The sequence below is a fragment of the Micropterus dolomieu genome, linkage group LG06 (assembly GCF_021292245.1).
Source record: "Micropterus dolomieu isolate WLL.071019.BEF.003 ecotype Adirondacks linkage group LG06, ASM2129224v1, whole genome shotgun sequence".
Lineage (NCBI taxonomy): Eukaryota > Metazoa > Chordata > Actinopteri > Centrarchiformes > Centrarchidae > Micropterus > Micropterus dolomieu.
In genome coordinates, this window is record NC_060155.1 from 11,922,670 (window position 1) to 11,934,913 (window position 12,244).

At 43.0% G+C, this 12,244-nt stretch overlaps 1 protein-coding gene across 4 annotated transcripts in view; it reads right to left on the reverse strand.

The window, feature by feature from the left end:
* Positions 1-12,244, reverse strand: part of mib1 (MIB E3 ubiquitin protein ligase 1) — a 54,240-nt gene that overhangs the window by 9,437 nt on the left and 32,559 nt on the right. For all 4 annotated transcript variants that reach the window (XM_046051660.1, XM_046051659.1, XM_046051658.1 and 1 more), the window contains exon 13: positions 550-682. In XM_046051660.1, the coding sequence (XP_045907616.1) occupies positions 550-682 (133 nt within the window). The remainder of the gene's footprint in view (positions 1-549; positions 683-12,244) is intronic.

A 12,244-nucleotide genomic window follows, 5' to 3' on the forward strand; every position in this document is an offset into this window, starting at 1 on the left:
AGTGCACCTTGTAGTGTGGTGCAATGTCTGAATAGAAAGCTGAGCCATCACTGCGAACCAGCCCATTGCAGGGACTTGAGAAAAAGGCCATCCCAGCTTAAAGGTAGCTTGCATAGCAAGCGTTCATGCGTTGGAATGTGGCAGCAACATTGCTGCCTTGCACCATATCCTAATTAACCCACTTCCCACTTGGTCAGGTGACTTTTACTGTAAACTCTATGTGTTAGTCTTCAGGGAGGTGCACCTGCAATCTCAGACAGGAAAAGTGCACAAAGCTATGACTGCAGGAGGATATGAAGGCCCAACAGCACTAAAGAATACCCCTTGAGGCCCTGTGAACCGTATGGATTCAATAAAAAATATACAGCTTGCTGGCTACAGGGAGTCCAGTGGAATCTGCTCGTAATGGTCTGTAGTCAGGGAAAGCCAGGAGTGCCGGCTGAGCTGATGCAGCTAAGCTTTGGGCTACTAATTGTAAACTGAAGCGACCTCCTCTTATAGAGTATGAATAACTGCATTTGTTGCCTGTGAGTGCTGGTGTGTTATTACCTGATGCACCAAAAGCTCAGCCACTTCCACATGGTTGTTGAGGGCAGCCAGGTGCAGTGCGGTGTAACCGTCATCCTTCTTCTCATCTACGATCCAAGGCCTTGGCAGTTTGGATAGCAGCACACGCATGGCACTGCATGACAGAAAAGTCCAAGAAAGTACAGACAGTACAGTCAATTTGATAGGTCATGATGCAAAATTAATCTGTCTGTGACTGAGGGTCTCATGCACTGTGACAGCTTATAGCAGGGCACAAGCTGTTGTACGCAAACACCTCACAGTGTCTGTGCTGCTGATACACAGCATTTTCCAATACATTGTTTTTTGTTTTGTTTTTACAGCAGAGCGTATCCCATTTTCACACATGGGGACAAGAATACTAAATCAACCTGGGGGGTGGGAGTTGCTTTCCCAAGCAGGAGTGTTATTTACATCAAGATTTGAGCGGTACAAGAGCTGTTGGTTATTTTAGAATACCCGTCCCTCTACTCTCCTTTGAGTTAAAAAGGGAAGCCACTTCTCTCTGGATGATGCGCAAAAGTGCAGATCATTGGAAGGCAAAATGGTAATTACACAAGATTTAGCTGCATTCACTCAGTTCTCCTCCTGGGAAACAAACAGACAGGGTGGGATGGGAGAAAAATCCATTGTTTAAACAGTGCTATTTAACAGAAGTGGCCTGGTGTGGTGAAAAGAGGTAGCAAGTTCTGTGCCACTGAAGGTCACTTAGAGGATATGAGCAACAGAGAGACGTGGCTGCAAAGGCAACTGTACAAGAGGAAGGCTGAGAAGCAGTTACAGTGGCACAGTGGGGGGAAAAAAAAGGTGGGCTGAGAGTCACTCCCTACAGCACCAATGAAGAAAAGCCATAACTAGTAAAAGGAAGCCCCACACATTTCTATCCCTTATTAAAGCCAAAGATCCTAAACAACTTAAGCTGTTTAATTAATCCTACTAAGTCAACTAGGTTTCATAGCATGACAGCTTTAGTTTAGTTTTGGACTCATCCATTATCTCTCTGCCCCCAACTCCTACCTCTCTTCCTACTCTTTTTGCTTCAGGGACACATCTAGGCATTTGGTACACGAGTGCATCATGACCAGTGCATCATTCGAACGATATGTGATGAGAAACAAAGGCTCTTCAATAAGTGCAAATGCTATGCAATATGAAAGCCATAATCCTGAAATGTTCTTTTATCTTGTCTGTTGTTAAGTACACAATGTACCTTCAATAAGCACTAGAGCAGCAATGCTGGAGGGAACTGTTCTGACCTTGATTAACCCTGAATAATCATGCAGGGCATATCTTTGAACTGCGACAAACGGAGGCAGCAGATTTTACTCTGACTCTAATATGGCTGAACAGCCCCCATGCGAGCACTGGAGTGTTTACGTACACAACAGCAAGGTAAACAGGGTCTGAAGCAGTACAGGGAGGAAATGGGCTCCAGCACAGCGCAGGAAGGCCACAGCCTGCGCAATCAATGAACACTGTTAACTATTAAGACAGAGAAAAGAAAGAAATGCAAACCAACATGCTGGCAGGCTTTCAGACTGAAGGTAATCAGGGTGGCTGGGTCCCTGCGGGTTTTTGCTAAAACCTACAGCTCGTCTCCCTGCTTCTGGGGTAATGAAAGAGAGCACCATCAGCACACCCTCTTGAGGAAAGCAGAGAAAGAGGGGCAGAGAGGCAGGGGGCAGGCAGTCAGCACCTCTGCACGGACAGAGATCCGGGGCTGGTGTACTGCTGCAGAGATGAACAGTGCAGCACACTGATCCCAGACTCCCTCACTCTCTCTCTCTACCTCTTATTGCACAGAGGCTTACGCACACACACCTGCATTGCTTGCAGCCATCTTCAACCACTTAATGCAGAGGAGCACTGCTTAAATGTGATAGCAGCCGCACCCATTCTACCTATTCTCACATTCATAATGTGTCACCTTTGTTACAAAGAATTATGTGCTTGCGTACAGTAGATTTGCCATCTCAGGGGAGACTTTTAAGTAATTTCATCCATGTCACTCCCACTGGGTAGGAGTTGAGATTTAAACAAGCAAATTATTCAAGAAAAGACCTTGCCACATCAGATTCTTGCCTGATGCTACAACATAAAACAAATTAAACATAGCACTCTTTCAGCTTAGTAAGACAGATAGAACTACAACAGTTTCCAACAGAATCAAGGGCAATTGTCCCACATCAAGCCTTTGTTCTTTTTTTTTTTGCCTATTTTCTTCCTCCTATTGGTGCATCATGTAACATTTGTGAGATCTGGATTGGCTGGAACTGTCTCCTATATGTAGAACAACTGGCCAATAACAGCATGCCTGCTACACCTTAGGGGCAGACTGGCGCCTTCTAGTGTCAAAACCAGGCACTTGAGTGCTAGGCAGGTGTTTGCTGGTGTGGAGAGCCCCTCCAATAGAAGTCTAGATTGACAGGATCCCTACCACGCTGGGCCAAATGGGCGGACATTAATATTAATGCCCCATACTGGCAGTGCTGCATTGCAGTTAAGCAATTTGCTGTAAAGGCAGAAAACTAAGAGCGAATTAAGAACCAAGAAATAAATCCTAGTTGTTTTTTATCTCATGGGTAAGAGATGTTGGCTGTGACTGGGGTACGAGAGGAACTGTGTGTTGGCCCTTAGCGGGAGACAGAAGAAGTGAGTGAGTGTAGCCGGCTCAGGCTTCAGACCTTTTGCTGAGCAGAAGACACTGACTTGACTTGGGAGTTAACATTTAGACAATGAGAAGGAGACCGATATTTAGAATGAAGTGAGGATCTCCTTATTACAACTGAACTTTAAAACCAATGCTATGGTTTGTGTAAATTCAGAAGGACGTGCAGCTGAGGTGAGGGAATTGTAGAGGAGAGAGGGAGAACGGGAGACATGATAGAACTGGGTCACCCTGTGAGAGATCTCAAGAGTCCCTCAGGAGAGCTACACAGCGGCCTGTTGTCTTGGGCTTTAATTTGTCATTGACCAGGACGCTCTTCTGATGCCCTCAGCTCTGCCTGTGTTGTTATTTGTCATTGTATGTAAGACAGTGAAGTGTGTGTCTGTGAACGCGTGAGTGTAGGGGTCGACAGGGCCCTTCTGCTGCCCTCGCCTGGCTGACAGCCATCTGTGTGGTGGTCAGCAGCCGTTATTACCACAGGAAGTGAGAGTCGGGGGACAATAACTTGGGTAGGACAGGGCAAAATGAGAACAGTCAACATCCAGCCGGAGATTAATGGCTGCACACAAACATATGGTTACTCTGATATAGGAGACGTGTTTGGCATACCATCATCCATTAACTAAGGCTTCAAGCTCAAGAGAGGAGATCCAAATTCTGCATCAGAAATGAGTCGCCACAAGGTGCCACCTGCCTTGGGAAAATAAAATGCTTTATAAAACTGATATTGAAAATGATCAGGCTTGCAACTGTGACAGGGTGTACATGCTCAAACAAAAAGCTTAGATGTATACCAGTGGGTACAAATACTCCATACCCAAATACCTTAGTTAATTCTTGACCTTGGAATAAAATCCCAACTCCAGGTCTACTTACTGACTTTTATCAGAGATTTCAACTATATCACACTGTCTTCATCATTGGATGAAGATATGATTTTATCCATAGCACTTTTAGGACTAAAGTGTTATTTATAAGTAAACACAGACAAAAAGTCCTAAAGGTGCGATGGATTCCATGACAACTGAAACGACTATCTGTTGCAAGCCTTTGGGAAAAAAAGCTATGAAGTTTCCAAGTCTTTGGTTGAAATTAAAATGTCTTTAGTTTCCTAACCTTATCCATGCTGCCTTTATGAAACTTAGCTGGTCACATTGTTTCATAAGGTGTGCCTATATATTACTTCCCCAGTACCAGTAGGATATTTTCCCCCTGAGGCAGAGTCCTTCCTGGAACAGCCTTTCGAGATGAGACGACTTCAGACGATACATGAGGTGTCAGCTCAACGGAGACAGGATCAATACTTTCAGGTCCTTTGAAATAGTGAAGCCTGTTCCCAACAAATCACTCACAATTGCAACACACTAACTTCCCCCTTTCCATTCTGGGCAGAGAGGCGCTCTTCATCATGTGTGAGAGGTTTGGAAGGCACAGTGTCTCTAAGTCTGTCGCAGCTGCGAGGGTTGGAGTAATAAAACTGTTCAGGACCTCACTGATCTTAAAACATGCTGCTTTGAATGGGAATGTTGGCTCACATATTGTTTATATTTAAAACTGTGCGTGTGGAAATGAAGATGGCATGACTTCCACACAAAAAAGGGGAAACTTGACAGTCAAAATTCCACTGCTGTCACTAAATAACACAGATACTAGACGTGACAAATGACCTAAGTAGCGTATAATCCCCATGAAAATATAACTGGTTGAACTTCAGATCCCTTAAAGTTCGTCCTGGCCATCACTCCACCCCTAGAAGCAATTAATTACCAGTTCACTTTGTCATGGCTGTCCCACAGCTACTGGCCGACCTGCTGAGGACAGAGTAAATAAACACAGGTAGCGTCCAGGCCAGCAGTGCAGCAGAGAGCCGAGGACAAGAACCTAACTGGCTCCGCTCGATAAAAAAAGGCTTTCATTACCATGCCGTGAAGAGAATAATTTCCCCTACAATGTGACCTTCCCCTGCCTGCCTGTACCTGAGGCCCCTGAGTGAGCATGCTTTTATTAAGGACTATTTGCATAAACCGGTAAGGGGGAAGACAGAAAAGAGGTGCATTTCTATGATGTGTTGGTAATCACCATAGCTATTGCCTTGAAGGTTGTTTAGGAGATGCCAGGTGCATTTTCAAACACCTCAGGTACACTTGTCTGTCCATTTGGGAAGTGGGTGGGGACCTATAAAGGTTTAGCTTTAATTAGCCTTAAATCACCTGGTATTATGGGGCGTCCTGATTCATAGCAATTTATGAAGAAAGAGCCAGCAAGACAGTCAGAGAAGCCCAATGGCGCGTTAATGTCCCATTGGTTCGAGATGACCCAATTATTTTCCCATGGTACTCTTCCTTTGCACTTTATTCTCCTCAGCACCTTAAAAAAAAAAAACTCATTCTCATTTCTGTACCAGCCATAATATTCATAATATACATCCTTTTACCCAAAAAGCGAAGAATGACATAAAAGATAAAGCAAGGACATGCAGATTACATTAGAATAAAGAGACACCTAAATCATGCATACTATATTGAACAATTGCTAAATACCATCATTACCTATAAAACAATCATGTAATTATTGAACATCACTTTTTCGCATGGCTTTGGTAGGTCTGGATCATAACGTAATGTGTGCATTCATTTTTTGTCTTTTGCTGACGCAAATATGGGGACAGCTGAACAAATATTAATAAAAACTGAAGGGAAACTAACTCACAGTTGACTTAGGACTGGCATAAAGGAGTGAATACACTTTGACTGCAAATAACAAACTTGAAAGGTGACAAAACCACACAATTTGGCCACTGCATTTGACAAAGTATACAAAACGAGGGACAGAAAAAACTAAAACTGTAGCTCAAAGAAATTATCAGCCAAAGATACAAACAGACTTGAGTACACATTGACTACCTGGTAAATCCTATCATCTCAGTCATTGCACCTCAAACAAGCTGCTAACAGAGCAAAAGTCATGTCTGAGCCCATCACACTGCTCACTCTCTTTCTACTGGAAAGATGCTACAGAGATCACTACCCACTTATTCGACTGCTTCAAATGCAGCTTTTCTCTGACTGTAACACAGAAATGAATTCATTAAAACAAACCTACTTGTCAATATGTTCTCTTATGTACTTTGAATCATATATATCAATACATCTCTGATGCTGTTTAACTTACTGTAAGTGTGTAATGTTTTTATTGATGGGCATGTGCACATCACATGTGTCTGAAACTGGGCTCATTAATATTCTGTACTAAAAGCAAATTGTGTTTTCTTGCCAATAATTGGATTTTATGGCCCCTGTAATTGATATGGTTTTCAAAACACCCCTTCAAAAACCTATGGGTAACACAACACATGCTCCATCTCTGTTTATCTACATTGAAAGGAGCAGAGACGCTATTGATGTAGAGACACCTGAACATAGCTTTTACTGTGAAGCAGCTACACAAAGTGATACGTCATAGGCATGCTGAGCAGCTCAGCTTATGTTTGTTAGGTTCTCACCAAAGTTACAAGCCCCAGCAAATTTGTCATTTTTGGAGCATTTTCAACAACGGTTGCTTGAACCCAAGTGGACTTCAACAAAACCTCCATCCATCATCCCATGGGCTCTGGCCCGTTGGTGTCCAATGCATTCCTGACAGTCCACCTACATGTATCACAGTCTTGTGCCATCCACCTGAGTGTGTGGATATCTGTCTGGCACCAATCCTTGATGTTGTCCAGCATCTCTGTTGAGCACTCTTTGTGTTGAACCACCAGATCATTGTTGTTTTCAGATTTTTAGCATGAGCTCACCCACCCAACAACATTTTCCCCCGTGAAGCCAGTGTTTCATTATGACAGAGATACTAGCCATTTTGTGATTAAAAAGTCCCTATCCGTTTCTGTGAAACAAAATCTGTCTTACTCCTGCCTTGTTAAATTAATTGCAAATGCTTCCACATAGAGGTACAAAGCGGTAAATAGAGCCGGGGGATTGACTCTGGGTTTTGCAGAGCGTTGGAGAATTCAGCCGCGCTGAAGGTCCTTCGATCGACAGCCACTCAGCAGCGTGCCACACTGTCACCATATGGGCAGACAGTCTGAGAGGATCCCAAGATCTACAGTCTCGCAGCAAATCTACCACCTTAAATCACCCCCCTCTCTCTCTGGCTCGCCTCCCACTTTTCTGCCCCCACAAACACATTACACTCAACCTCACACTTTCCCCTGAAACGCTCATCTGTGTATGTTGTAGCCTGTGAGGGTCCCTTTACACACAGCAAGCGTAGTAACAGTATTGCCCCTTAAACACACAAAAAAAACAAGGATAACGCATCATCAAATTCTCTTCTACAGTAATTGGCAGAACAGTGACAAAGTGACACAAACAAGCTGCCATATTGCAGCTGATGAGTCTGACTTCTTTAGCAGATACACTTCTAGGCACACATGCAGAGGAAGAAGCTGTGGCTTAAAGAGCGGTTTGGTAATTAAAATCTATTGTTTTCAGTGGGAAATAATAGGGATCAAAGGGTCTTGTATCAGCTACTGCCTCCCCTAAGCACTGAGACAACAGGCCATATGCCCCAGAGCAGTATGGAAAATGTCTAACGTCCAACTTGTTAATGGTGGGGGAATGGAGCTTGTATGAATTTACTTTACATTACCCAGATAAGGCTTCATAGAAACTTAAAATGCATTCCACAAAGATCCACGATTCTACAGGTAATGCAATGAAGGTTTTCTGCCACAGTTTTCCACATAAGCTACTCTGCCTAATCCCAATAATGTAATACTGTTTTTACAAAGAAAGTGCTGTGCCACTGTCGACTTCCTTCAGTATTCTTTGCATGTTTGGACTGTAGCATCAACACGCAAGCATGCACAAGCACACCAATTGACAGAAACAAACACAAATCCTTATCCACTTGACCTGTCATACTGCATTTACATGGGAGCTACTGACTTCAGTGTCCGTGCGGGTTACCAAGGTAACAAGGTCTGCATTATTCAACGGCTAAGCTTGGTTTAGATGTGAACATCGGCCTGAATGTGTCCCTCAGAGTACATTAGGGTTACTAATACCCCTTCTGCTGACAAAAATTGTATATGCCTGGACATGATAGCATGAGAGCAGCAAGTTCTGCCCACATTTGACCATACAGATCACACAGGTGAACACCATTTCAAAGCTGTTCACACAGACCCAGATATGCAAATTTGGCTCCTTACACATCTAATATTGTTAAAATGGGTCACCGCATTGTTGGTTTCACAGTGAAAATTCTAATTGGTTTTAGATGATCTAGTGTATGGCCAGGCATTCCAATGACCGATCCATTTATGATCCTTCATTTGTTTGATCTAAAAAAATACAAGACTCTCTAGTCTCTCTCGTGTCTCTCTCGTGTCTCTCTCTAGCCATGCTCTAAAAAAGTTAAAAAGTACAAAACAGTACAAATAAATAACAATATTCAATCATACTACGTGACCAGCTAGTTAAAAATGTACTCAGTGCCATGTTTTCTTGAGTTCTGTGTTGTGTGAAGCCATATTTACTTTACAGTAAGGTTTATTCTGATGTTTTACATGTGTTCACTCAGCTAAGAAAAATGCAGCCCGTTTCTCTGTGTTTCATTAAAAACATAAACCGAAGTGCCATCACTGATGCTAAAGTACCATCCAATGCAAAAACAAATTATATTACTTATTCCAATACATCAAATAAATAGATAAACTACATTTGTTTTTAAATGGGGGGGAGAAAATATTAAAGATGCCTGGCAGCTGCGCCGTGGAAGTATATCACCTTGCTCTGTCATATTTATTACCTGCATTGCTGAAGCACTTAAAGTGCCACAAATAAATCCTGCTCTTTCTAGGTTTGGCAAGTAGGAAAAAACATACCATCAGTGCTTATAGTGGCTTCACAATGCAAACCTTTCTTTTTGCATGCTATTGTCACTTTCCCAAAAGCTCTTTATGTCCTTGAGTCCCTTCAGTAAGGGATGCACTCCTCCCTCTCTCTCCCTCTATCCCTTGATTCCTTGTTTCCTCTCCTTCTCCTCTATCCATCCATCCATCCATCGTTCCCTCCCTCTGCTACCCCCACCCCTCCCTCTCCCAACATGTGCTATAGCAGCATAGCAGCCAGGACTCAATGTTTCAGTATGCCACAGGACAGACAGAGCATTACAGCATAGCTGAGCTTATCTATTGGCTCAGAGCCACTGTTGGCCCAGCCCTAGGAAGAAGTGCAGGCGTTCTGATTGGTCACAGGGGGATTGGGGCTTGTATCAGCTTGTCCTCTGGCAGATCTGTTGGACTGGTCCCAGCTCATACAGAGGTGGACACTGGGAGGGCATCTAGGATTGTGTAACTTTTCACTTAAATCACAGTGCATGCTATTGCAAACTGCTATCAAGGCTCACTGAATTGAGCAGTCACTGCACCACATCTTTAATGAACACACTCTTCAGTGAGTAGTAATAAGATACCGCACCATAATGCAGAGTCTAATTGAACAACTGAAGATAATAACAGATAATACTAAGGAGACATATGTAATTACAAACAATAAATCAGCAGGGTCATTCTATCCAAAGTCCTTCCGGCATGTTAGGATAATTGTCCAACATAAGGAAATTACCTTCCACTGTAGTCTATAAAAACTCACTAAGTTTAGTTCATCTAGAGTCCAAAGGTTATTTTGACATATCTCTACAAACAGTTAGCTTTTAATGAATTACAGCTGGGCTCCTGTGTATACCCTTTCTCCTGACCACGTTCATCATCGCCACCATCCGGAATGATCATATATTACTATATAAACATGGCAAAATTATACACAGATAAGCGCACAAACACCAACAGCCAAATAACTATGACTAATTGACATCCCTCCTCAATTTTACCCTGTAAAACCCTCATATTGTATGTATTGTGTGTCTGTGTGTGGTATTTGTGGTGTGTATCTGCATATGATCATATGGTGACAAGGAGGTACTCATACGTTGTCCTCAGCACCTTCAACACCTTTCCCTGTCACCTGTCTTTATTTTATCGATGTACTGGTTGTTGGCTGGTGCATCTGGCTGTCCTCACCTGTTATAACTTCTAAAATCTGAAAAAAAAATTTTTTACAATCATAAAAGGCTAATTCAGGCTAATTATAATGATATAACCTGTGCACATGTGCATTTACTTATTAGTGGTAAACTGGATATAAATAAACATTGATCGCAAGTAGTATACAGCAGGGGTGCAAAGGTGACTGGTAGATGAAAAAAATCCATCAGCCAAAAATATTTTTTACTGGCCAAAATAATTAATTGCATTTGTGTCACATATACATTTGCTTCTGTCCTTTTAATTAAGATAATAAGGTATTATGTCAAATACAAACTTAAAAAAAGAGGCCAGAGTGAAATCTGAAACAACATTATATTATTGCTATTAAATTTACTTAAAACATAAGAATAAATTGCTTTATAAACTCACAAGATGCATTCAACTTAAATCTTATCACAGCTCACTCTTGTCATGCTTTATCACTTTCTACAATTACCTTCTTCTGGCCTCCTGGTTCTGACATGAGTCCTGGTGCCACAGCATCTGAGCTTTTGTGGGATCAACATTTTTTAAACAGCCTATGGATTATTCTCCTTGATCTCTGGTGAGGACAGCAGGGCCATTAGAAGATCTGACAGTGTGTCAGATACTGACTGGACTGCCAATTACCCCGCTAAAAGCTAAAAACACTCCTTGTACAACTTTTGTAATTAGCTCCTAACACTAGCAGCTTTCACACTGCCTTATTTCACGGGGGTATTACGCCAATCTGCCGGCTTGCTGCACTTTATAAAGGTATGGACAGATTTTATCCGCTTCTGAGCAGGGAAAGTTGGTGACAGACACGAGAAAGAAAGATGGAACAATCTGTTTTATGAAAAGCTAGAGCTGACATGCCCGCCACTGGTTCCGGTAAAGCCGGACTGCTATGTGAAAGGACACATGGGTGTGGGATAAAGGCCTTTTCACACAGGATACAGCTCCAAACTTTTGTTCAGTACGAATAAGCGAAAGCAACATAAATGCGGATATTCTTTCCAAGCTGATCTCAGTATGAAACGGCCACCCTCTTATAAATCTATGCCAAATCAAACACAAGTACCATGAAAAGAACATAAACAACAACCAATGAATGCCCCTAATCCGTGTGTTACACGATTTTAGATACCTTAGTACATCGGGGACCAATTTAAGTGAGACACACAACCAACAAGAAGGCCGTTCTGCTGCTAATTACTGTCAAATAGAAATTATATGCCAAAAATACCGCCAAAATGCCGCCAAATGGAAAATCCACCCGCATTTGGCGGATGGCGGGTGTTAATTTCCATCCCTGTTTGGCGTGTGTGTGTGTGAGAAAATGGTCTTGCACACATATGCACCCCTGCAGTGCACAGGCGTTTGTGAGTCACTTAACGGTAACATGCGGAGCCAGTAAGGCACGGTAAAAGATCAGAGGCAGGAGAGGCAGAGGAGCTTCCCCTGCAGTAAGACTGGAGGGAACAATGGGCTGCTGGATCAGAGAGCCTGACTGCCACTGGCTTCCCCCTCCAGCACCCAGGTAGGTTGGCCCATTCATAAATCACTTTTATTTCTCCAAGCGCTCAACAGCCTCACCTCTTCAAATGATGCACTGTGTAAAGGGATGAGGAGGGAGGGGCGGGACGGGGGACAGAAGAAGGGGTGTGTGGGGGAGGGAGAGGAGAGGAACTGACGAGAGAGATAAAATAAGCACGAGGAAGAGCCAGGCTGATGGGAGAGGAGCTTGGAGATTTACTCAAAAAGCACAAACTGGACTCATTAGAAATAGCTCTAATCTCTCTAGATGTTGACTGGTGGGCAGGAACACAGAAAGGAGGAATTAAAACAAGCTGAAAGGCCGACCAAGACTTCACTAGCAGGCCTGGAGCGCAACCCCCCCCCCCCCCCCCCCCCAAAAAAAAAAAAAAAAAAAA